This window comes from Camellia sinensis, chromosome 2 (genome assembly GCF_055761805.1).
Source record: "Camellia sinensis isolate YWXY chromosome 2, ASM5576180v1, whole genome shotgun sequence".
Lineage (NCBI taxonomy): Eukaryota > Viridiplantae > Streptophyta > Magnoliopsida > Ericales > Theaceae > Camellia > Camellia sinensis.
The window spans coordinates 159201638-159228643 of NC_138962.1; the positions used below are offsets into that span (position 1 = coordinate 159201638).

General features: G+C 39.0%; 1 protein-coding gene and 1 non-coding gene across 2 annotated transcripts; both read left to right on the plus strand.

Annotated features, from left to right (window-relative positions):
- Window positions 1-8756: 8756 nt before the first annotated feature.
- LOC145820772 (small nucleolar RNA SNORD96 family) lies at window positions 8757-8850 on the plus strand. The gene has a single exon (XR_014362835.1). It is a non-coding gene; the product is annotated as a small nucleolar RNA SNORD96 family (small nucleolar RNA).
- Window positions 8851-24284: 15434 nt separating this feature from the next.
- On the plus strand, window positions 24285-26431 carry LOC114279612 (uncharacterized). The gene is made up of 3 exons (XM_028221885.2): window positions 24285-24439; window positions 24567-24797; window positions 26052-26431. The coding sequence occupies exons 1-3, from the start codon at window positions 24386-24388 to the stop codon at window positions 26238-26240; spliced, it is 474 nt and encodes a 157-aa protein (XP_028077686.2). The 5' UTR covers window positions 24285-24385; the 3' UTR covers window positions 26241-26431.
- Window positions 26432-27006: the final 575 nt, after the last annotated feature.

Here is a 27006-nt window from a genome sequence, read left to right on the forward strand (position 1 = left end):
AAATAAGCACAAATAACAACTAAGACATAGCCAAAATGCACTTAAAAATGGTGCTCACACATGAGGCTAAAATGGCCCTTTTCAAGGACAATAAGGAGAGGGGGTGGCCCTCTCCTTCTTAGGACCTTAAACCACCATCCTCACCACTGAAATCCCTCAAGATTTCAGTGGTGAGGATGTCACGCCCGTAACTCGCCCCTAAAAGTTTGGGCATGACCACTTCAGAAACGGACATAAAGTCTGACATGTATAACATATGGGGCCTGAACGGAAGCATTTAATACCATAAAATAACGTAAACCAATATCCATTGAGCTACCACTACTATGCCAGGATCACACACATTACATAAGGTAGATGAACATACAGTAAATATACACCTGAACATCAGTAATAGACATACACATATACAGACCCGACCCCATGATTGGGCGTATAACAAAAGCATTAGCGAAGAAGAGGTTATACACCTCTAAATATACAAAGCCCAAAGTTGGGCAAAACCACACAACACACACGTGCTTTATTTAAGTGCCTGGACATACGGAGGTGGATAAAGCAGAGACGAGCATCAGGGTTAGAATTGACTCCAGGTTGAATACCTACAGAAGCAGACAAAATACAGAGTGAGCTAGGCTCAGTGAATAGTAGTACTTCAACAATTTCATGTTCAACTTAAATTATAATACATATCAGTGTGTATGTGAACGTAGAAATCATGTGGTTAATCTGATTCTGCATAAATTTTCAGAACGGCCTTGTTGGTTCACAAATTCACGGATTGGCCCTTGGCCTGGTGGGTTCACATATTCACAAATTAGCCTTTGGCTTTATAAATTCATCACTGAGATTCATAACTTCACAACTTGGCCCTTGGCCTTTTGAATTCATAGTTTCACGTTGGTCCTCGGCCTCATGGATTCATATTTCACAAAATGGCCCTCGGCCTCATGGATTCACATTTCACAAAATGGCCCTCGGCCTCATAGGTTCATAAATTCACAAGTTGGCCCTGGCCCTCATAAGTTCATAAATTCACAAGTTGGCCCTCGGCCTAATAAGTTCATAAATTCCTTCATCATTCTCATATATTAACATACTTAACTTGCGTAAAACAGAGTGCTAATGATAACTTTGACATAAAGTAAAGCGTAGTTATAGATTGACGCAGTTGTCTTATGTATAACAGGGTAATAACAATAATTATTTACAGAAAGCACATGTGTCATTACAGTACTATTCATGGTGACAGAACGATTCACATCATAACGTGAGTCACATAATAATGTTAGACCTTTGTATTCATACTATAGGTTTTGGACGACTTCGGGTCCATGTATATCACAACAGAATAATCTCAAACTCATATGGATGTACATAGCTTTTCCAATTGTCTGGTTCTTCGAGAGTGTTCACACTCAATGACTTATTAACTGAATAATCTTAGGTTCATACGGATACCATTGTTCAAGGATGAACATAAGTTCTAAAGTCATACCAGTGTACGCAAATCTTTCAACGTTCACATTGATTCCCAATCATCATAAATGTTCGTGTAAATACTTACAAGGAACAGAGCGTTAGTGGCATTAATCATCAACGGTAAATAAAATGTACATTTCTGTACTATTACTCACAGTGCTGCAACAGCGTGCCTGTCCCTCTCGGGTTGTGACCTACACACATACACAACTTATACGTGAGTTCTTTTCTCAATCCATTTCCTGCTTTATTTTACTTCGAATGAATTTACAGGCATCTTAAGGGCACCAGACACAGATTTCAAAGATACTAAAGGGTTAAGCACGCAAAACGGAGCGAACAAATTTTTGCAACATGGGCCGCACTAAGGACTACACATGAAGTTTTCAAACCTATTTCTCCAACTCAATATATATAAAAGATTACCAATCTTGCAAAACACATTATGGAATTTACACCCATTCATCTTTCTATTCAAAGAAAGAAAGGATTTTATGAACATTTCCATGTTCCCCAAAAAAAATCTCTAAATTTCTAGTGTTTTCACCAAAAACCAAACATTTCCCATCCCCATAAAGGAACCCCATTAAATCATCCTCTAGAGTTGAATGACTAAACAAACCCACTAGGAATTTAATAAAATGATTTGAGATTAAACCCATTTTGGAAATCTCTACATTTTAGATCACAAAACCAAAATCAACATGATTCAACTCAACACCATTAAATATAATTCAACATATTTCAAAAGAAATTCTTAAATTCCATTTCAACATTCTATTATGTCATCTAAAACATTAATAAATCATTTCCCCAAATTTCCAAATTTCCTTTCTCATTATAACATAACTTACAATGCTCATAACAAAGTTCATTCGCAAATTTTAAACATGATTTTTAAATACAACCAAATTCCAATTAAACTTGTACACATATAATTCAACCTACCAATTTCATGATTCTACTTTCAATTTGGGCCAAATCATCGATTATCATCATAAATCAACCTAGAGTTTCTAGAAAATCTAGAAATTTCAAGAAAAACTCAAACTTCTTAACCCATTACTTTTTCTTCCAATTTCCCCTTGATTATACATCCGTCACGACCCAAACCCGGCCCTATGGGTTTAGCACCGTAACCGGCCAGTAATCTGAGATTACCGAAGGCCTGCTTAACAGTAGTACAGTAAAACAGAGTACCGGGCCTGGCGGAAGCCAATACAGTAAATAAACAATACCCAATGAGCTGTGGCAGTCTGTATGCAAAAAGGCTTTTCATACATATATACATAATCAGTACAGAACAGTATGCACAATATGTACAATCATTCAGACTAGGGACTCAATCCCTTACATAACAGTACAGTAAACATGCAGTCTATACAATCCATTCGGTTATTACAAAACAGCAAGACAGTACAGAAGGGGGAGTCCTAAAACACCCCTAAGCCTTAGCATGATAGGCTTGGAACCTCGCAGTGAGGCACGGTAGTTGGCTTGACAAAACTGGAGTAACCTTGACGCTCCTAGCCGCGGTCTGGTGCCTGTACACCTACATATATATATGAACAGTGAGCTAAAGCCCAGTGAATAACACAATGCGTAAAGGGGTTAAGAATGAATGTCCTTACAGTAATGAAAACAGTTCATTAAATCAGTAATTCGGTCGTTCAGTCAGTACAGTCATATGTGGTACATCCATTAGCATAACAGTACAGTAAACAGTAGGTCTTAAAAGACCGAGCAGTAAATGATGGCCATCAGTCAGTAACAGTAGTGGTTCCAAGAGGGAACCGACAGAGATTTCTGTCACAGTAACAGTAAACAATAGGTGCTAAGGATGCCACAATACAGTTCAGAATATAGGACATACATTCAATCAGTTAACAGTAATCAGTTCAGAAAGCAGTACAGTTCAATTGTTCAGAAGATAATCATTTTGAACATATCTTTACACAGATGTTACTCACAGAGTTCTGGGCTACAGTGAGCTAGAGCGTCTCCTCAGAAAGCCAATCCTACACAGTTAACAGATTGAACACACACTAAGCTACACAGTCGGAAGAGATAATAATTTAATCCCTAATTTTGCCTCGGTGTGTTCTACATCTATGTCCTCATTAAAATGTCTTAAACTAGGTCTAAGAATGCCTAGAATGGGATGAGGATGCAACGATGTACTTTTAAAAGCATTTTCAGATTTTTCAGAAAACAGGGGTCGCGCTCGAGCGTAGGTCACTCCGCTCGAGCGTAGGTCACTCCGCTCGAGCGGACATGCAGACAAAGGTACCCGCTCGAGCGTACTGTAAAAGTACTGGATGAGTGAAATCTCCGCTCGACGGACGCTCGACGCCCGCTCGAGCTTGAGACACATGACTCCGCTCGAGCGCCCAGTCCTCGGCTCGAGCGGATTGTAAAACAGTGCAGAGATACTGGATGCTCGGATTCCACGCTCGAGCGTCACTTTCCCCGCTCGAGCGGGAGTGCAAAATCTGGAAAACCCAGATTGCACCTCCAAGCCAAAAACCAAGTTCAAAAGCATAATTTTCAATCCTCTTGGGCTAATTTCTGGAAAAACACTTGTAAACACATGGAATAACATGATTCAAAGCTTAATTGAGAAATCAAAGCCCAAGGGTGTTTAATTCAAACCCAATTTCAAACCATTTTTCAAGAACAATCCTCAAACATGATATGCATGATCTTCAAATAACTTTCAAGCTTCAAAACATGCTCTAATGAGCCAATTGATTCACATACAAGATGAAAACATGGCCTACACTCAAAACATGGACATGCATGTGACAATTTGCCATGAACTCAACTCAAAATCCAACAATACTAACATGCATGCCTGAATTATGCTCTATTTCAACATGCTAGAACTAATCCATGGCTCAATTCTCAACTTTGACATACACCATGCAAGAATCAAGCTCAAACACATCAATAAAGGTTGATTTCTCTTACCTATGTCTTCAATTAAAGGCAAGGGAACTAGATTAGCAACCACACTTCGATTTCCTTCAAATTCTAAGCAATATTGAGACGAAATCAACTCCTCAAGTCTCTCTCTCTCTATCGACTATGGCAAGGAGAATGGCTGAGCAAATATGTTATGTGATCAAGTGTAATGAAGCTCACAATGAATCAAGTAGTGGCCACTAAGGCTAGTTTGGTAAATAAGGCCAACTTAAGCAATTGATCAATATTTAATCTAATTTAGTCATACTAGATCACATTTTAGATAAATACACCATAAAATCACATAAATTCTACTGATCAAGACACACTAATCAATTTCGGATTCGGCCGCCGATAAGGCCGTCAATTAGCAGTTTAAACACCAAAACATGAATAGATAGTCAAACAGTCAAACAGATAGATTATGCATTTAAACAGATACAGTCAGTCAATTAGTTCCAGATTCCAGTCAGTCAGTTCAGTATTTTAATCAGTTCAATTATCAGTCGTAAACAGTTCAGTTTGGCGGTAATCAATGTTTATGCGGTAAACAATGGTGAGGGTTATTACAACATCCTAGGTTCATAATTCATAATCTAAACTCAACAATAAAACCCCAAACTCTCCAAACCCGAAATCCCTAAATTTCCATAATATAACTATATGCTCAAAATGTAGATTTTGCATTTATATACTCCAAAATACGACAAATTTATCTTTTAATGGAAGCATTGAAGGAGAACTAGGACCCCTACCTCAAGATTCAAGCAGGAAAAGCAAGCTTTGATGAGATTCCTCTAAAATTTCGAAATTCCAATCGGTTGAAAAAAAATGTTTATCTTCTCTTGTTCTCCATCCTTGATGCAAGATCCATGGTGGATTTGTTGATAAAAGTGGAGGAAATCAAGGTTTTGGGGGCTAGGGTTTCGGACATGGAGGAGGGGAGAAGAAGAGAGGAAAAGAAAATGTAAGAAATGGTCCAAAAATCACGTTTTTGAGCTGCTGTCCCGCACAGTCCCGCACGTGCGCCGTTATCCCCGCACATGCGGACCTGCTTCCAGCACAGATGTGAAAACTTCATACGGGTATAACTCTCTCATCAGGATTCCGTTCTATGTTGTTTTTGTGTCCAAATTGAAGCCCCGGAAACAAGATTTCCAATGGTTCCAACCTCACATTCAAATTCTAAGTACGGAAGAAGAAAAGGGCAAAAGAGTGACGGCTGGTCAAAAACTCACACTCAAATTTGGGGCTTTTTATCTAATCTTATCTATATATCTTGTTAAGGCTTCAATCAAGGTTCCAAACATCACCCAAGGGTCCTCAATTATAATATTTAAAGTTCACTTGCCAACCCATTAATATCAAGAGTCCGACAACCATACAAGTTTTTAAGGTGACGGGTATCACTATACATCAATCCAATGTGAATTTAAAATCCGAGTCGTTATAGAGGAGGTCCAAACAAGGTGGTCCCGGAGCTCACCAAAATGGCACAAAAATGGGGCCAAACAAGCCCTAAGAGGGGTCAAACGACCTCAAACAACAAAGTGACCTTAAACAACTATTTAGAGCAGGCAAAAACAAGACTTTTATATGTTATACATAAAGTCTAAAAACAGTTGCAAGATAGGTGAAAAAGCTATGCAAAAATAGGGAATAAAGGGTGAAGTTCTTACCCTTGATGACCCTCTTCACAAACAATGTTCCAGCTGGTTCTTTGAGCTCAAAACCAATCAAGAACTTCAAGAACAGCTCCCTAGCACCTTAGTAGCCAAGGTAAGGTGTAATGGTGGGTGTTTGTGTGCAATAATAAGACCAAAAAACACACTTATACACAAAAGAGAGAGAGATATAGAGATGGGGGATATGCAAACCCTAACCCTAATACTCAAAGCTCTGAAAAATTTTTGTAACCCTAGTGGAGGGAGAAGAGGCACCCTCTTATAGAGATTCACTCTTGCAAAGCTTCCAAAACAAGCTAAGCAAGAGTGAAATCCCTCCATACACGTGTATGGAGGGGAGCAAAGTGTATGCCAGCTAGCACAGCTGGAATAAAAATATCTACAAAAGCAGATAAACAGTAGTCGGCCAGCCAAAAATGCAATTTGACCAAAATAGATGGCCGGTCGACCATCTGGAGTGTCGGTCGGCCAAACATTGGGCCGATGACAATAAAAAACAGCCGGTGGCCTCAAGCCATGGCCGGTGGGGTGTGGGGATGGCCAACAAGCCATTCCCTGCCATCCAAAGCAAAAACACAAGTGTTTGGCGCAAAACCAAACACAAAATAGTCGAGTCGAGAGATTCTGAGGCAAGGCGCATAGCCGAGACCTCCGGGAACTCAAGACGAACACAAACAAGGATGATCACCGAGTGTTCAAACGGTGACGTCCAAGTCTTGAGGACGGTCAAAAATGGGGTGTCTACACGGATTCACTAACAAAAGGGTTAAATTAAGAATTAGTAAGAAGTGGTCAGGAGGAATGAAGTTAAGGCCTCTAGCGAATGTTACCGAAATGAAAAATCCAACCTAGTTGACTGGATATCCCAAGATCTAGGTTCAAAGGGATAACCTAATTACGTGTAACAGGTGAGTCACTGTGGAGGTAAATCCTCTTGCCCATTCCTTTATATAGTGATACCTTGTAGGGTGGAAGGTTAAACTGATGCTTTTAATGACCTAAATGTTGTGAATAGTCAACTATGGTATAACGGGATACCTTATGTAGGTCACCTATGTGATTGCAAAATGGGGCTGCTTCTTTAAGAATTGACAAGGTCGAATTCTTCAAAAACACTCACTAAACCAGACTAGTGTTCCGAGGCCAAACCGGACACAACAGTGAGAACAAGAACAATGGTTGGAGTAACTCGTGTATGAGGTCTATTGTCTCAGTTTACATAAATGATAGAATAGTTCAAGACATCATGTTCATTAGTCAGCCAGTAAATCTGATAGCCTTTCACTACGAAAGATTCAAGGCCAACTGCTACTTTTTCTGATACAGGGTGATTTTATGTGCTCTCTCTTCGAGTCTTTATTGTTAAGCGTTGTCCGCTTTTTTTTATTCGGCCAATTTTATTCATGTGAGAGATTGTTGAAAAATATTGATTTTTTGACAAATTTAATTCGAGTTTAAAGTGGGACCCAACCGCTGGTTGAGATGGGTCTAAGTGCTTTTGTATTCTCTTAAGTGAGAAGGTTACAACAAAAAAATAATGAATCAAAACCATTAGGTTATGAATGAGAATTGTCTCATAAAGTCGGTATTAATAAAAGTTGGTCTTAGATTTGGACTCAGTCTTAGTTTGGACTGAGCCTAAGCTTGTACTTGTGCATGTGCTAGGTTTGGTCTTGAACTTGGATTTGGACTTAATCTTGAGCATGGGTTAAGCTATGCTATGTTGGGCTTAACTTGTGCACGTGTTTGAGATTGAGTTTGGATTGGATTGTGACCCAACACCCGTATCTATTTTGTGACTCATCTAGTCTAATTATAAAAAATTATGGATTATATACACATTATGATTTATATAATGTTTTTGGAGTTTTGAACCTTTGTAACTCTAACCCTAATAGTTAGAGTTGATGGCATTGGTTAATGGCATTTGATGGCCCTCATGATTTACAAAGGTCCAAAAATCCTATGATTTATATAATGATAGCCTTCATGGCTAGAGACTCTCATATTTGTATAAATAGAGGCCTTTCCTCTACAACTTGATAAGATAATTTTTGGAGAGATTTTTTTATGGAAAATGTTTTGAGATAATAAAGTTGGAGATGATTTTTATACCAAAGGATTTTTTTTCTATCTTCTTTTTGCTAGCCTTCCTTTGGTTTTTGTTAGAGAGAGAGAGAGTGCTGCCATAATCAAGTTCATCGAAGCTATTCAGAAGGTGCTTGGTTTCAACCGTCGTATCTTGGGAGATAGACGCAGGCGTACCTCCAGTACCCATCAAGAGACGGTGAATCTGTTTTGAAAAAACTGTGATATCACACAAATTTTGGTTTGCTTCTTTTCTTATCATTTGTCCTTTAATTTTTCAGAATTTAGTTTACATCGACGAGTTCTAATCTTTAGTTATCCATGTTAATAATTTTTTCTATTAGCAATGTAATCTAATTCATTTCTGTATTTTTAGTTTTGTAATTTATTTTGTATTTCATTTGTTAATTAAAATTTTTTTTGGCCATTTCTATTTAATTTATTTTATATATTTTTCTAGTATTATTATAAAAAAAATATATACTAACAATGTGCGTCTCTATTTTATTGAATTTTAATTTTTTTTTTTATGTTGTTTGGCCGGTGAGGATAGCAGTTAATCAAGAACACCATCTTTCAAGACTGAATGACTTTTACAAAGCCTTGTTGCTATTGTGCAATTCTGAGGCCTTAACAAAACCAAAACTCAAAACCCATCTCTCTAATTTGCACAAACAAGATGAATTAACTTTTACTGTTGTAGACTTGATCTCTCTAAATGTATATGAATTTGGAAAATTTAGTCAAAACTCCTCAATTAGACCCTTGTTTGGTAAAAAAGACAACCCAATTTATTTTGCTTTATAAACCTCCTAAGGAGGAAGCACATAATTGAATAAAGACAAAGTAAAATATCATTCTTTTTTTTTTTTAGACAATATTGCCAAAGTAACATGTTACTGTTTACATCCATTTCGGCAGTAGTAATAATAATAATAATTTTTTTATTTAAGAATTTCATAGTTAACATTGTTAGATTTTGTAATTGGCAATCTTGTTTGACAAAACTCCTTTTAGTTGTAATTTTACTCGCTCTTTTGTTTCAGTAAGGCTATGAGTGTTTAGATGCAAATCCAATCCGAATTGTGCCTATGCAAAGGAGTTTGTGATCTTGATCTTTTCATGTTTGCCACTTCACTGAAATGCAGTCAAAGTTGTTTGATCATTCAAGTAGTCATTTGTGCAGTCGAGTGGAGAAAAAAGAACATTCAATACTTTTGCAAAGTGCCTGAACTTCTGGGAAGAAAATTTTACCATTTGAGCGGTGAATGTTGCGCTAGAGGGATCAGCCTATATGTTTTGCATTGTCTTTACTCACACTGCTCGAGCAGTGAAGTGTGCACTCGAGTGGTCTTCACGATCCAATTTATTATGAAGTGCACTGCTTGTTCGTTTTAGGGTTTAAGTTGTCCAGATTTTTAGAGAGGAAAAAAAAACAAAGTGCTTTATATTGGAAGGTGCTTTATGAGTCTTTCCTTTATAATTTAAGAGTGATCAATGGATTCATGAACTTTATATCAACATTATCAAGAGTTCGTTTGTTTTCGTTTATACACAAAAGAGAGAATTGTTCTTCGGTGGATTATGGGAAATTTGGGCTTGAAGCTTTGGTGGATTTCAAAATGGCACATCATTGTGGATTCGACATTAGTGTTATGGATTCAACGTTGAACAAGACAATTCCAATGTGAAGACAGTGGTGGAAGAGGCATATCGGGATCAGTTCAATTTGAGTGTGGATTTGTTAGGCAATTGAGGGTACACAAATGTAATTCCTTGTTGTCTTCTTCATGGATTGTTTTATGGATTTGGTAGCGCTCCAATTGTGGGTTTTCCACGTTAAATTTGTGTGTTGATTTGTCTTTGATTGTTTGATTGATATTGTTATTTATTGTTTAAAATTAAAACATAATCACTAATCAATATCTCGAAGATTTTAATTTTTTTAAAACATGGATCTTGTTTGATAGATCTTGATGAAAGGATTATAAAAATACTAATTTTATTAAAAATCGACATTTAGATCAAAAGTTAGATTATTTTAAAGTTTAAAATTTTAGTAGTAGTGGTATGTGTTGGACTTTTCAAAGAAAATTTTTTGTGCTTGCCCTTAATGCATTAAAGTTTTATTATGAGGGGGTTTTGACCAAATCTTTCTATGAAATTTGGGTGTTCCTCGTTTAGATATAATTTGGACAGATAAAATAAAAAATTTAAACATATAAAATAAAAATTTGAAGGTTAAAATAATTTGAACACATAAAATAATTTGGATGGATAAGTTCAAAAAATAGAATAGTTACAATAAAAAATTGAACAAATAGGTTCAACAAATAGATTAAATATATTAAAATAATTTTGACAAACAGACAAAATTTGAACAAATAGGTTCAAAAAGTCGAACAGATAAGTTAAAATAAAAATTTTAATAGATAGGTGATATTTATGGGAAAAAAAATTAGAAACACACAACTATGTAGTATAAAAATAATTTATTGTATATAACTCACACCTTAACAAAAATCTAAATCTTAATATAATAATATATTTTTTATATCATGTGGTATTTAACGTAATTGTGAGGATATATTTTCTGAGTACCAACACATGGCTAAGGTGACACCGACGTGTCAGCCGAGATGCCACATGTCCTGGTCGTGATGCTGAGGTGATCTCGGCTAGGCCGAGGTTATCTCCGAAGATATCGGAATCCGGGATAAGCGGATAAGGGACAAGAGTCCTAGAATGAAGAAGGACTTCAGCCTGGATAAGGATAAAGCTCTTAGGAAGTTTATCTTTATCTATTGAAGAGTCCAGGATAAGTACTGAGCTAAAGTCCATTGAAGCAAGGCTTCTATTGGGACTAGGATTGAGTTAACTATAAAAGAGAGGCACCCCCATGGGTCTATGGTACGCAATTTATAATCTGAATAGTGAGTTAATCTCTTGGTTTATCTTTGAGAGATAACTGACTTGATCATCGGAGTACCCCCGGGTGGACGAACCACTGCCGGAATCTCTTCTTTCTGTTGCAGGTCAATCAGGTGCCATCTATTCTGCCAGTGCTCTCCAGCTAAATACTGAGTTGGCAGTGTGATCAGAAATTCACTCACACAATTTGGCGCTGTCTATGGGAAAGAAAGGAGAATAGATGGCCAGCGACGGACAAAAGGATAAGGTTGGGGATGAAACCCCTGCTGGGAACGGTAAACACGTTGATCCTAATATGGAGGAAGATGGTTGCAACGAGGAGACTCAAAGCCAGAATCACGGAGAGAAAGACGTCGGCCAAGATGGCGACGTACCAAAGAAACCAAATCGAAGTGGGTACTACAACGAGGACGATCTCCAGGTATGGAAGGATAGATGCCTGCGGAGGGACGAAGAGGTGAAAGAGATGGCGAATAAATTGGCAGACCTGCAATCGATTGTCAATTTTATGATGCAAAACAACGTCATGAAGCCACCATTCCCGCTACACGACACGCCGATTCCAGTAGCCAATGCCTAGAAGGGAGGGCAGAAAACACTCCTTATAGCCCCCCAGCACACCAGGAGTGAAAGACACTCTCACCGGCCTTCAAGGGAGGTCGGGCGAGGAGAGTCGAGGAGGGAAGAGTCTCGAAGGACACATCACACCAAGGAGGCAGACCCCAAAGAACATCGGCCTATTCAAAGGCAGGCGCTGTGCTTCAACACAACTAATGGAGAAAGGTCGAAGAGGGCTCACAATGAAACCGAAAGTAGTGCACCAAAAAGGTTGAAATCAAGAGTTAGCCGAGCTCCTAGGCGGACAAAGGAGGACTTGAGAGATTACCTCAAGAGGAAGCAACAAGATGCCAAGGAAACCTCCCCTGTTAAACCGAAAACACCATTCTCGGTGGAGTTGGACAAATTTGAGGCCCCAAAACGATTCAGTATGCCGAGGTTCCAGATATACGACGGAAAGTCGAACCCCAACTTTCATATCAGATTATACCTGAACTCGATGGCACTATACACTGGGAACGAGCCGTTGCTCTGCAAGGTGTTCCCCTTATCCTTCGGAGAGATTGTATCAGATTGGTTTCACAAATTGCCAAAGGGAAGTGTAAAGACCTGGGAAGGCCTGGCCAAGATGTTTGTGGCCAGGTTCGTGACAAACAAACTACAGCCATTAAGGGTAGATGCTTTGATGGCTCTGAGAATCAGCAAGGATAAAGGCCTTAGGGCCTATGCAAAAAGGTACTATGAGGTGTTCAACCGAATACCCGAGTGCAACCAAGAGGTGGCGGTCGTATCTTTCAAGAACAGCCTAAAAGATGACTGTCCACAACAAAAGTCTTTGGCAAAGACATTGCCAAAAAGCATGGAAGAGCTCATGGCCAGAATTGAGAAGTATGCCAGAGTCGAGGAAGACACATCAGGAACTAAGGAGACAAAGCAAGAAAAAGGAAACGGCTCTCCGAAGCGAGGCCGAGGTAACAACGGATCCAACAAGCAAGAGATAGGACTGAGGGCTGCACAGGCAGTCATAACTGTGTTCCGAATCCCAATTCACAAAGTCTTGGACAAAATTCGATCCCAACCCTATTTCAGAACACCAGCTAGGGTGCCAGGAGAATTTATGGGAAGAAGCCTTGGTAAGCATTGTGCTTACCATAACGAAGATGGGCATATGACTCAGGGTTGCAGAGCCCTGAAGGCACACCTGGAAGACCTGGAAAGGCAAGGCCATCTGAGAGACCTTGTAGATGAAGCCAGGACAAGAGAAAAGCAAGCAAGATTACCTCAGGCACCAGCAGGTCCACCACCCCCAGCACAACAATCACAGGCAGAAGGACCTCGGGTAATTAATGTAATTCATTCGAAGGTCAATGAAAACGAAATACGGGGGAAACCCAAAAGGTGAAGCACTTGCAGCATGTGTACCAGGTCGGGGAAAAACGACATCAGGCCGAGGAGTACCGAGGACTAGTAGTGTCCTTTACTGAAGCCAACCTTGAGATGGTCCAACATCCGCACAACGATGCCTTGGTAGTATCCGTCCAGGTTGGGGAGTGCCAAGTGAAGCGCATCCTAATCGACCAAGGCAGCTCTTGTGACATCATGTATGTCAGGTGTTACAAGGAGCTTAGCCTTCACCCAGACGATATGGAGCAAAGCAATGGCCCAATGGTCGGGTTCAATGGAACGCTGATGTGGCCACTGGGAGCAACAAGCTTGGAGGTGCAGGCTGGCACCAAGAAGATAAAAACAGAGTTCACCATAATCGATACACCCTCCCCTTACAATGCTATCCTAGGAAGGCCATGGTTGCACGCAATGAGGGCTGTCCCCTCAACATTGCATCAACTATTGCGGTTTCCAACAGAGCATGGGATAGAGGAGATCAGCTGCAGGCAAAGAACTGCTCCATGGCAGCAATGAAATCCACCTACAGCATACGAGAACCAGAAAGGGCAGAGATTGAAGACGAGGATGTGAAGGTCCTAGAGGACGTCGATAAGGAGCCAACCGAGAAGAGTGAAGAAGCACTGAAGAAAATCCTCGTCCAGGAGGGGGATGAAGAACGCTTCTTCCTTCTAGGCTCGGGCTTAGCCGAAGAAGAGAAAAAAGAGTTGGAGGCTTTCTTGAGAGCAAACATTGAGGTGTTTGCCTGGACGCCTTACGAAATGCCTGGCATTGACCCCGAGGTCACATGCCATAAACTGAACGTTGACAGGTTAGCCAAACCTGTAATCCAACGAGCAAGAAGACCGACATTGATGCACGTCAAGGCAGTGGAAGAGGAAGTAGACAGACTTCTGAAGACCAGGGCCATTCGAGAGGTAGATTACCTGACATGGCTATCGAACACAGTGGTGGTAAAGAAAAAGAATGGTAAATGAAGGGTCTGCGTGGACTTTACCAGCCTAAACAAGGCCTGTCCCAAAGACAGTTTTCCTTTACCCAAGATTGACCAACTAGTAGATACCACTTCAGGGCATGAAAGAATGAGCTTCCTGGATGCTTACAGGGGGTACCATCAGATAGCCATGTACCCCCCAGATGAGGAGAAGACTGCGTTTATCACCCCAAAAGGGCTATATTGCTATAGAGTGATGCCTTTTAGGTTGAAAAACGTAGGAGCAACCTACCAAAGGTTGGTAACCAAGATGTTCAGACACCTGATTGGCCAAACAGTTGAAGTTTACATCGATGATATTGTCGTGAAGACTAAGGAACCTGCAAGTCATTTGGCCGACCTAAAAGCAGTCTTTGATATCCTTAAAACATATCAGCTCCGGCTCAATGCATCGAAGTGTGCATTTGGAGTTGGATCTGGTAAGTTCTTGGGGTACCTGGTGACTAGAAGGGGCATTGAGGCCAACCCAGATCAGATCAAGGCCATCCTAGAGTTGAAGAGCCTGACGTCAACAAAACAGGTGCAAATGCTAACTGGAAGGGCCGCTGCCCTGAATAGGTTCATAAGCAGAAACTCAGACAAGTGTAAACCTTTCTTCAACTTAGTGAAGAAAGCCACAAACTTTTTATGGACCAAGGAGTGCGAAGCTGCCTTGGCCGACTTGAAGAAGTACCTGACCACAACTCCAGTTCTTTCAAATCCAGAACCTGAAGAGGAGCTGTTCCTGTACTTGGTTGTTTCAGAACATGCGGTAAGTGCAGTGGTAATTCGAGAAGAAAAATGGGACAAAGGGCTGTTTACTATGTAAGCAAAACTCTGGCTGATGCAGAAACCAGATATTTACCCCTGGAGAAGTTGGCGCTGGCTTTAGTAATGGCTTTAAAGAAGCCGAACCATTACTTTCAAGCCCATAAAATTGTGGTGCTAACTGAACACCCTTTGAGGTCCCTGTTGCAACAAGGGGATTTGATAGGCAGAATAGCCAGATGGGCAGTGGCCTTGGGCTAGTATGACCTGGAGTTCAGACCCAAAACAATAATCAAAGGCCAAGTTTTGGTCGATTTCGTGGCCGAGTTCACGCCAGAATCTATCGTACATCAGGCGTCGTTGAGCCAAGATAAACGATGTCAAAGCAAGCAAGGAGAAGCCCAGCCAAGGGCAATAGAACAAAGGAAGAAAGAAAAACTCAGACCATACAGCATTTACATTGGCGACTCTTTTCAACTGTTTGTCGATGAGAGTTCAAACCGACAAGGAGCGGGGGCAGGGGTAGTACTGGTATCTCCAGATGGACAAATATTGGAACAGTCCATTCGTTTGGGGTTCAAAGCCTCAAACAATGAAGCAAAGTATGAAGCATTGATTGTAGGATTGAAACTGGCAGCAGCAGTAGAAGCAGATGAGGTGATAGTCTTCTGCGACTCTCAGCTTAGAGTCAACCAGACAACGAGCGAGTTTGCGGCCCGAGATGATAGGATGTCGGCCTACGCAAAAGAGGTCAGCAAGTTGGTGGCCTTGTTTCAGAATTGCTGACTGCATCAGGTTAGCTGAGATGATAACAGTCACACTGATGCACTGGCAAACCTGACTAGCGCAATACAACCTGGAAAAGTAAAGACGATAACGGTTGACTTCTTGTCGGGCCTGAGCATCGAACCAACGATCACAGAGTGTGAAGCAATGTGTGTGGACATGGGACCAAGCTGGATGGATGCAACAATAGCATTCTTGAAAGAAGGAAAACTACCAGACAACCACAAAGAGGCACACAAGATCAGATTGATGTCGGCAAGATTCAGGCTGACAACAAAGGGACATCTCTACAGAAGATCCTTCACTGGACCCCTTTTGAGGTGTGTACATCCTTTACAAGTTGAAGATTTTTTATATGAAATACATGAAGGAATTTGTGGAAGCCACGCTGGGGGCAGATCACTTGCTCATAGGGCCATTACCCAAGGGTATTGGTGGCCCTACATGCAGAAAGATGCAGAGGCCTATGTCAAGAAGTGTGAAAAGTGCCAAAGGTTTGCACCTCTGATACACCAACCAGCAGTAGACCTAAACCCAGTATCCAGTCCTTGGTCGTTTGCCCAGTGTGGGATGGATCTTGTCAGACAATTGCCCCAAGCGACTAGGCAAAGGAAGTACCTGCTGGTCGCAACAAATTACTTCACCAAGTGGATAGAAGCTGAGCCCCTAGCCAAGATTCGAGACGTGGATATGAAGAGCTTCATATGAAAGAACATAATCACAAGATTTGGGATTCCAAGAGCAATAGTTGCAGACAATAGAACACAATTTGACAGTAAGCTAATCAAGAGCTTCTGTTCAAAGTTCAAGATAAAGAATTACTTTTCAACCCCAAGTTTTTCCCAAAGCAATGGACAAGTAGAAACATCTAACAAAGTTATCTTGGATGGGATAAAAAAGAGGCTACAGGCAGCGAAAGGAAAATGAGTGGATGAACTGCCAAGTGTACTCTGGGCATATCGGACTACGCCGAGAAGATCAACTGGGGAATCTCCATTTGCCATGGCTTATGGCACAGAAACAGTCATTTCTCTAGAAGTTGGCATCCCAGGGATCAGAATTCAGGAAGTAGAGAATGGGACTAATGATGTATTATTAGCCCGAGATCTGAATCTGCTAGAAGAAAGAAGGGAGAGAGCTGCAATTCAACTGGCAGCTTACCAGCAGCAGCTTGCCAGGGCCTATAATAAGAAGGTCAACCCAAGGGAGTTTCAAATCGGCGACCTCGTCTTGAGAAAGGTCGTCAGCAACAAGAAGGATCCTAGAGAGGGCAAGCTTGGCCCAAATTGGGAGGGACCCTATAGAATCATCTCAGTGTTGGGCAATGGGGCATATCGGCTTGAAGATAACGAGGGCAAAGAGTTGTCAAGGCCCTAGAATACTTACAATCTGAAATTTTTCTATCATTAGATTTTCTTGTCTTTTGTTATTTGCAGAAGTAATAAATAAAGTTTTCGCTTGATTTTTCCACACTTATGGTTAATAAAATAGTTGAGGATGTTTCTAGAATACATGCATAATGAGAACCCAAGTGGAACTTAAGTTCACATTACGGGGCAGAAAGTTGGAAAATGGTTCCTGGCAAGGTAGAATATACAAGCTACAATTAGTTTAACACTTGTTGAAATTTGTGAAAAATTTACAAGTTGAAGTTAAACCAAGGTTATGTCTAACACTTGTTGAAATTTGTGAAAAATTTACAAATTGAAGTTAGGCCGAGATCATGTTTAACACTTGTTGAAATTTGTAAAAAATTTATAAGTTGAAGTTAAACTAAGGTTATGTCTAACACTTGTTGAAATTTGTGAAAAATTTACAAGTTGAAGTTAAACCGAGATCATGACAAACACTTGTTGAAATTTATGAAAAAATTTACAAGTAAAAACCAAGGTTGTACTAAACTGAGTATTGATGTACTTGCCGATGTAAACCGTTGGTGGGTATAGCCGAGGTATTTCACCCCGAGAAAATTGCACAGTTAAAGTGTGCATTGAAAATATGCAAAATATTCGAAGTATGGAATCATACGAGAGCAGTAAAGGGAAGACAAATATGCAAGCAAAACAAAGAACTTTGTATTTATAAGAAGGCACATCGGCCATGTGAAGAGATTACATTGTTTCAAAGGAAAACCAAAGTGCAAAGTACAGAAGCAAAAGAAAAAACATGGAAACTAAGACTCTTATGCGCCTTGAGGAGGTTGGGCCTGGAATTCAGAAGACTGATGAGAAGACATCTCAGCGGCCTTCTCGGCCGCGAGCTCGGCATCTATCTATTGAAGGGTCTTGTCGAGGCTTTTGTCGGCTATGGGCGCATCCGATGATGCCTTCTCAGGAGTAGCATCTTTGGGAACCTCCTCACCCTCCTCATCCTGAGTCAAGTCCAGGACTTGCTCATTTGGAGTAGGGGACTTGGCCCCAGCAGCTTCCTTTGACTTCCTCACCAAAGCTTCCTCCCCAGACTCATAATCGTCGTCGGATTGGCTTGGAGTTGGGGGGAATGGAAGAAGAAGGACGTTAGTGTTCCTGAGGGGGGAGTCATTGGGGATTTCAAGCTTTTCAGCAAAGTCATCCAACCAAGGGTGAACTCCTTGTTGCATGCCTACTTCACCTGTTTCTCATAGTCCGTCGTGACATCGGCCACCCCCTCATTGTATCCCTTCTAATCAGCGGCCTTGAGCTCAGCGTCCTTCGTGGCCAAGGCATCCTACAGCTCTTTCTGGGCCTTGGCCGTCTTTTTCTCGACCTCTTTTCTCTGGGCCTCAAGAACCTTCTTTATGGCATCAGCAGCCTCTGCCTTTTCCTCGACCACGTCTTTGGCTTTGACAGCAGTCTCGACCTGATCTACCAGAGTCTTCATTTTGGATTGCAAGTTTTTGTTGGTCTTCTGCAGACTAGTAGCCTCCCTAGTCTTGTCGGCCAACGCCTTCCTTGTCTCAAAAAATTGCATTGAGAAGGAATGCGTATGCTGGATTGCCTGAAGAAAATAGACAAAACAAAAGTTATTAGAAAAAATTTCTAAAGTATAAAGAAGAAAAAAAAGACACCAAGTGTGAAGACTTACTTGAATAGAGCGCCGGAGCATTGGAGCAAAGTTTTCATACTCGCTCATCTCGGCGTTTCGGTCGAGATCTCCAATGAGGCACAAAGCGGTACTAAGAGCGACGTTGGCATTAACGTCATCGGCACTATCGCCAGCTCTGACTGGCCTATCCTCTAGTGTAATTTGGGGGGGCCAAGGGGAGCTAGACTTCATGGAGCCTGAAGCTGTTGCAGATTCGGACCTCGGTCTCTTTGACAGAGTGGATTCGGACGGTTGGGCCTCGGCGGGCCTCTTCTTGGCGGCAGAATGGGACTTATCGCTCTCATCCAATTTGAAGATTGGCAAGTGTCCTCAGTGTCAACCTGAGTCACTGTTGCCTTTGGCTGAGCGTTCTTTATCCTTTTTTTGTTTTGGCTTTGGCTGAGTTGGTACCGGTTGAGCATCAACTAAGTCAGGAATATTGGCCAAAAGATCCTTAACAATTGCTTTCTGGCGGCCCATCTCAGTAGCAAAAGCAGTTCGGCGTCGTCGATGGCGTTGAGATGGAGGGATCAAATATGGATCCGAGGTTAACGGCTGCTCTGCTGGATCCGAGGTCGATCCTTGATCTGGCCGAGATGTGGAGGCAGCTTGAGGAGTTGTGGCAGAAGGGGGAGATTGACACTTCTTCTTCTTCTTTGGAACGTCATGGAGTACTGATTTGTATGTTGGGATAAAGTTGAGTACCAAAGGGGCTCTGCGCTTGTGGACTGGCAAATCCAAAAGCTTCTTCAAGTCTTTGCTGGGGAAGAAAGACTGGCGACAGCCCTTTGGTGGCTGAGGGAGAACTGCAAAAAGAATAGCACAGGCATTAGAACAAAGTATTGAAGACTTTAAAAAATAAGTAAATATAAACACTGGGCTCTTACCATTACCCTCTACAAAAACTGTTCGAGGAAGAGGGTAGAGGTGGAGGTCCTCATCTGGAGCGAACTCTCAGTTCCCCGAGGTAATGAAGTAATCATCCCCAGCTCCCTTGTTGGAGTCTGGGAGGTCGGCCACGATTTTATACTCTGTGGACCTCGGCTTGAGGTAGTAAATAAAACCTTTTTCTTTCAGTGAAAGGCCGCACATAGTATAACAGTATTGGATGTCGACTAAGGTAACCCTAGCATTCTCTTGTTGGGCTAAGACTATTATGCCATTGATGACTCGATAGGAATTGATGGCGAGCTGCATCGGGTTCAACTTATAGTAATGGAGGACTTCTCGAAAAAGGATGTTGAGTGGGAGCCTAAGTCCACACTCGATAAAGGCTACAACAGGGAAATGCATAGAGCCTGTTGTAGGCATGATGGAGTCATCCTCCCCGGCCAACCTCAGATGAACGTCGGTCGGGATGTCAAACTCCTACCTAAAGTGCTCTAATTTGGTCGGGGTGTCTACCCTGTGCTTCCACATTCCCATGACGTAGGCTTAGGGGGAAGGTGTATAAATTGGAAATTGTTCTGAAAAGGCTCAAAAGACCTCGGCAAGACCTAAAGTTCACACTGGGGTAAGAATTTGTGAAGATCAAAGGGGGATTTGTTCCAATTTTCCCTAAGATTCGTGTGTTCTAGGGCAAATCCCAAACCTAATTCTAAGCAAATGGAGATTGAACGCAAGAATCTGGAGAAAATGCAGAAAACACAAACAAAAGCAGTAATTCAGAGTCAAGAACAGTGATGGATCATCAAGAAACACAAGACAAAAGTTCACGCAGGTATGTCAGGCCAAGAACAGTGGCAAAAATCAACAAAAGTGTGAACAATGTGAATTCAGGAAACAGATGGGGCAAAAACAGATTCATGAAACAAACATATGATGGAAAACAAGATACAAGTTGAAATATCAAAGATAAGAGCAGGATTGCAGAGGCAGAGCAGTGGAGTTCAGTAAAGCAAGACAAACTGAAACAAAAAGTTAAAATCTAGAAGAAACAGTAACTCACCGAAGAAAAGAAGCCGGAGTTGAGTTTGCCGAAGTCAGACGAACTGCAGCAACAGAAAAGATTAGCAAGAGCCTCGCCGGAGGAGGTGAACGGCGGAGGTAGCAGAGCTTGAGAGCTTCGAATAATAGAGGATTTGGGAAAGTAAGAGAGAGAGAAAGTTTGAACAAAAACAATGATAAGTTAAGAGACGAAGAGAGATGGAAGGAGTTTTTGTCAAAAAAAAACGCGAAGAGGCGGCAAAATGTAATTAAATGAGCCTGGAACGACGTATCTGTTAGACGGCGCACGCAGGCACGAGGCGATTTAATGGCACGTATCAAACACGGTCCAATGGGTTAAAAACGCGTGGCTGAAACGATTGAAATGTTGTGCATGACAGCTCATGTGCGTGATAGGCATCTTAAAGTTCTAGATTTAACGAAGATAATACCTCGGCAATAAGGGAAATCTCGACTGAATAAACTTGAACAAACTAGGTTATTGATTCTAAAACCTTGATGAGATAGACTACAGGTCCTGGTCGTGTGAAGTCGGCGTATTATGACCACGATAATGAATGATAGAGCAAGATAGCCGACATGATATTCGGTATGACGATATAGGTTCCATCACCTCAGGATGTCGAGGTAATAGAACCTAGGGGGCAGTTGTGGGGATATATTTTTTGAGTACCAACACGTGGCTAAGGTGACACCAACGTGTCAGCCGAGATGCTACGTGTCCTGGTCGTGATGCCGAGGTGATCTCAGCTAGGCCGAGGTTATCTCCGAAAATATCGGAATCTGGGATAAGCGGATAAGGGACAAGAGTCCTAGAATGAGGAAGGACTTCAGTCTAGATAAGGATAAAGCTCTTAGAAAGTTTATCTTTATCTATTAAAGAGTCCAAGATAAGCACTGAGCTAAAGCCCATTGAAGCAAGGCTTCTATTGGGACTAGGACTGAGTTAACTATAAAAGATAGGCACCCACATGGGTCTAAGGTACGCAATTTATAATCCGAATAGTGAGTTAAGCTCTTGGTTTATCTTTGAGAGATAACTGACTTGATCATTAGAGTGCCCCCGGGTGGACGAACCACCGCCGGAATCTCTTCTTTCTGTTGCAGGTCAATCAGGTGCCATCTATTCTGCCAGTGCTCTCCAGCTGAATACTGAGTTGGCAGTGTGATCAGAAATTCACTCACACAGTAATATTTTCTATTTAATTTTGAAAAAAATTAATTTTAGAAGTAAAATGAAAAAAATTTAAAATATGAAGAATCATTGTGGGAAGAAGAAAATTTCAATAACCAAAGTGAAAAACTAAAGCAATATGTAGTCATCAACAATATGTACTCTATCGGTTGGAAAAAAACAATATGAGGCTTGTAGGTCTTATTGTGATATCTAAGGGTAAGGGTAAGCATGGTCCGATTTGGATCAGTTTGGAATGAAATCAGAATCAATTTATTATTTACAATTGCATAAAAATTAAAATCAAATCCAATCATTAAAATTATGGAACTAATCCGAACCAAGCTATTTAAACATGGTTTGATTTGACTTGGAATTACAATTTCACATAATTTATTCATAAAAAAAATTATATAATATTTTTTTTTTAAATTCAACCGATCATAAATTATAAAAATAATAATAACATGCCCATCAAACAAATTATTCTCATAATATTTCACCAGTTAAGCAAAACATAACATTAAGTAAACACTGTTCAACACTAATTTGTCATGATTTTATGAAACATAAACTTTCAAAACATAAAGATTTATATTATTCCATCATTAACTTAAACAAACATAATATATGATTTAAGTTATACGATCATCTTCGGTTCAAATTCGGCACCGTAAGCCTAAATCCAAAATCAATCCGCAAAGACCAATTTTCTCAAATTTTCAAATCAGGACCAACTCATGATTTTTTTCTTTAAAAAAAAAAAAAAAAAAAAAAAAAAAAAAAAAAAAAAAAAAAAAAAACCAGTTCAATTGGTTGATTTTTTTGATTTCTTTGCTAAGCCTTAGTGATACCCACAAAAAACGTTCAAGTTGGGTAAATTACACTTACTTTGCTTGTGGTTTAAAAAAAATATAGTAAGTCTCGTAATTTTGATAATATTTTACTTTTTTTATTTAACTATTTATCCCATCTATTATCTGATATTATAATTTATTATTCTGTACAATCATATTAATAATCAAATCCTATTTAATCTCATAAAAAATAATTTACAATTGTATGAGGTATTGAAATATTATTTTATATCATTTATGTTTCGACAAGTATCTACCTATCCAACTATGTTAATTAGTAATAAAATTGAAATTTGAAGCACCAATCAATTTTGCATCAACAGACTATAATTTAGAGTAATCATATATAACTCTAAAATAATAGCTTTAAGACTATCTTCAACGTTGCATTAGACTCAGCATCAAATTTGAATTTGATGAAAAAAACCACCTTTTTTTCTCTCTAATGGTTTCACCAAACTGATATCAAACTGAGAATGAAACAAAAATTTTATCAAACTGAGAATGCACGTAAGGTTTCACCATTTTACTGTGCAAGAACGTTGGAGGTGGGGCCACCGGTCAACCGGCCGGTCGACCGGCCGGTTGACCCACCAGTCGACCGGCTCCTTTCAAATAAGTAGGTTCAAACAGGGTCCAAAAGGTTCAAACATGTTAAAAAAAAAATTTCTTCACCTTACCAGTCGACCGGCCGGTCGTCCCACCGGTTGTCCCCAGCCAGTATTATTTTGATGCAACCGTTGGAGGAGGTAATACCAAATTGAGAAAATCACCCTTTTTTTTCATCAGATTTGATGAAAGAAAAGATTCACCGTTGGAGATGCTCTAATGGGAACTCTAATAAGATAGAAGAGAGAGAGTAGAAAAATAAAGAGAGAAGTGTGGGTCCCTATATCACATGGACACTTTTCACATCATTAAAGTTCTATTAGAGCTCCCAAAGATTATTGTATAATTTATTGTTTGCCCAAATCTAATCAATATGTTTGGTTTGAGTTTTTTAGATTAAGTTTTTAAAAAATTGAATTTTTTTTTTTAGTGAATATTTTTTATAATTTTAAGCATTTTTTTAAAACTTTTTTAAATGCACCTTATTTATAAAAATGGAAAAAAATATACTAAATTCTCTTTCTTTTTTTTTGTATTTATTGAATTTTTAAAAGATTTTTTTCACACAAATTTTACTTTTTATGTGTATTTATGTTAGATGTGTCTAAAAATTTAAAAAATTACTTAAAATATTTTTAAAAATTCAATAAAAACAAAAAATATGAAAAAGAAGAAAAAAGAATTTTTTAAAAAGTGTTTTCGAAAAATAAAAAACAAGTAAAGTGATAATTTTCTGAGGATTGGCGTAGAAAAGAAAGTTTCCTGTTTTCAATTTTTATTATCTTCATGGAAGTTCTAACAAGGAAGACGTGTCCAATCATCAGATAAACCAGCACCGTTCACAAGCGACATCAACCCACTTGCCACGCGTCCAAATTTACTCACACAAAGACACCTCTCTTTCTGTGTTGCTGGACACGTGTCATCCTGAAATTAATTCCAGTATATCCCTGTCTCAATCTTTATATTTATATCCCCTCAGCCCCAAACGGTAATGAACTCATTTACAAAGGAGCAAAAGAAGAAATTTCCCGTTTGTTTCCCGCGAAAATATATTTACAATAATTTTCTCTCCCGCGAAAGTAGTGGCAGAAAAATGACTGTTGTAGAAGAACCAATCCTCTCCAGACTCGACCGTCTTGACAAAATCGTAAGTATCAATCAACTATAAATAAATCCTTATCCTTATCTGTAATATATATAAATAAATAGCTCCACTTTGGTATGAGTATTTAGTTGATTTTAAATTTATGTGACATGGATGATGAAATGTTCAGTTGAAGCATTTGGAAGAAGGAAGAAGCAGCAGCAACAACAGATCACCAAGGAGCTCATATACATCATCCACTGGGACTCTAACAAGTGACCGCCATGGATCTTCCATCGATGAATTCTCTCCTCAAAGCTTAGAGAAGCACTGCCGTCCGATCGACGACGTCATCGTCGAAACCGAGCTCAAGGGTACCCTCCTTGAGAGGCTCGTCCATGTAGAGCTTCGAGTCTTGAAGGTACACTTACCAATACCCAAAAATAATTCTTATTATTGTGGTTGTTTGGCAGAAATTATTTACAGCTTATTTCAGCTTTCAGCTTAATTTAAGCTATTTTGATATGTTTGGTTTAATTTATAGCTTATAGCTTATAGCTTTGTGAAAGTCAGAAATCAGCTTATTCTTTGAGTGGGGCAGGAGATGTTTTAAGAATAAGCTGGAAATCAGCTTAAGCTGAAAGTTATAAGTTATAAGCTGTTTAGGCATAAGCTATAAGCACTTTCCCACAACTCTACCAAATATGGTTATTATATGGTATAATTCTTCTTCTTCTTCCTTTTTTTTTTTTTTCCTAAAAAAAAATAAATAAATTATTATTTTGGATATAGAATTCAGATGTTCAATTGTTGGCCCTCAATTTTTTTTCATTCAATGTAGCTCTTCCATTAAAAAAAAAAAAAAAAAAAAAAAAAAATTTACTTGGGGACCCCATACTACAATATATAACAGTTTTAGAAACTAAATTTTTTAATCTCTAAAAGTGAAATTTTTTTTGCAAAAGACATTTAGGGAACAATTCCTATCGTTGTGAAGAAAGTCGCTAAAAAGTCGTCCCAAAAAGTCAAAAATAAAGCTTTTAACGACAAAATTTTAAAAATGCCACTAATAAATACACTTTTAGGGACAAAATAATTTAGTTAAAAATGATTTATTTTTCGAGACAAAAAATTTGATTACAAAAAGTTAATAATTCATCACTAATGTCTAATTTTCGTTGCTAAAAGTATAATAACGACACTTTTCGCAACAAAAATATTTAGTCCCTAAAAAATAATTTTGTCCATAAATTTTAATCTCTAAAATCTTAATTTTTTGTAGTGCCTATTCAACCATTCTAGTTGGATTATGTTCTATTTTATTATCTTATATATAATTTATTTTAGAATTAATCAATCATTCAAGTAAGTGGGACATATTTCACTCTAACAAATTGTTTTAGGGGCTTTTAGCGACAAAATTTAAAAAATATCATTGAACAAAATAATTTTATCCTAAAAAATAATAATTTATTATGTTTAATTTTGTCGTTAAAAATACAATGATGATATTTTTGAAATAAAAATATTTCATTTAATTTTTGTTGTAGTGTTTTTTAGGGTTAAAGTCATGTGTTCTCTAATGATTTGCACCATATATATATATTGGTATATGTTATGGGGTGATGATGAAAAGACTTGATATTGTGATGGTGTGTCTTGTGTTGTGAATCAGTTGTGTTGGCTGTTAGAAGGAGAGATAATAGAGGGTGAGAAGAAGACAGAAGAGATGGCATCAATAACAGAGCAGAAAGTAAAGAAGAAGAAGAACAAGGGTGGTTTGAAGCAATTGGTTAAATCATGTGTCAAAGGAAAATCATCATCAGGGAAGGAACATAGTAAAACCAAGAGTCATGTTTATTAAAATCTTTAAGGCCATGCTGTCAATATATATATATATATATGTATACAAGGGTAAGATGTATACCTTCCGTAAACCATATGATCTATGTTTAGGGTTTTTTGGTGCTTTCTATCTGGTGTTTTGTCTACCAATCAATGTTTAATTACCAAATATGTTTTATGTTATCGAAGTTTATGGTTGATTTGGTTTGATGTTTTTTGGCTTTTGATTAGGGATTGGATCTTTAATCTTGGGAACCAATTTCATTATATGGCAACGGTCTCCGCCAGAATTGTTAACAATTTCGCTGGTCCCAAGCCCAAGTTAAGGAAGAGAGTCGTGTGTTAGGTAACCGACAGTCAACACGTAAAAAACTGCTTGAATCCCTATGACAATGAATCCTACAACAACGGTCACATGATGACCTTTTGAAATTGAAAACTAATTTTATTAACAATAATGATTCATCCCTCTAATTTTGGAGTTTTAATTGAGTACCAATGAGGTAGAAATTCAAAAAAAAAAAAAAAAAAAAAAACTCTAAAGTCAAAACATTGCATCAATAGGTAGAGTCCATCCTCTAGAAACATTTTTTTTTTATTAAATAATAACTGTCACACGATGATTTTGTGAAATAAGCGTATATATATGTAATACTAAGATGCTCCAATTAGTTTGCTAAAATGCCCCTCAACATTTGTATAGGCAAGCAAACTCGATGATGGTGATTTAGAATTAATGATAGTGATTTAAAAAATTTTAAAGTAACATTACACAAATAAAATTA

What these genes read in the sequence shown, in the direction of transcription:
- LOC114279612 (XM_028221885.2), top strand. Translation starts at nt 24,386, where the DNA reads ATGACTGTTGTAGAAGAACCAATCCTCTCCAGACTCGACCGTCTTGAC. An exon ending in TCGACCGTCTTGACAAAATC is followed by an intron (nt 24,440 to 24,566) that starts GTAAGTATCAAT and finishes TGAAATGTTCAG; the next exon opens with TTGAAGCATTTGGAAGAAGG. An exon ending in TAGAGCTTCGAGTCTTGAAG is followed by an intron (nt 24,798 to 26,051) that starts GTACACTTACCA and finishes GTTGTGAATCAG; the next exon opens with TTGTGTTGGCTGTTAGAAGG.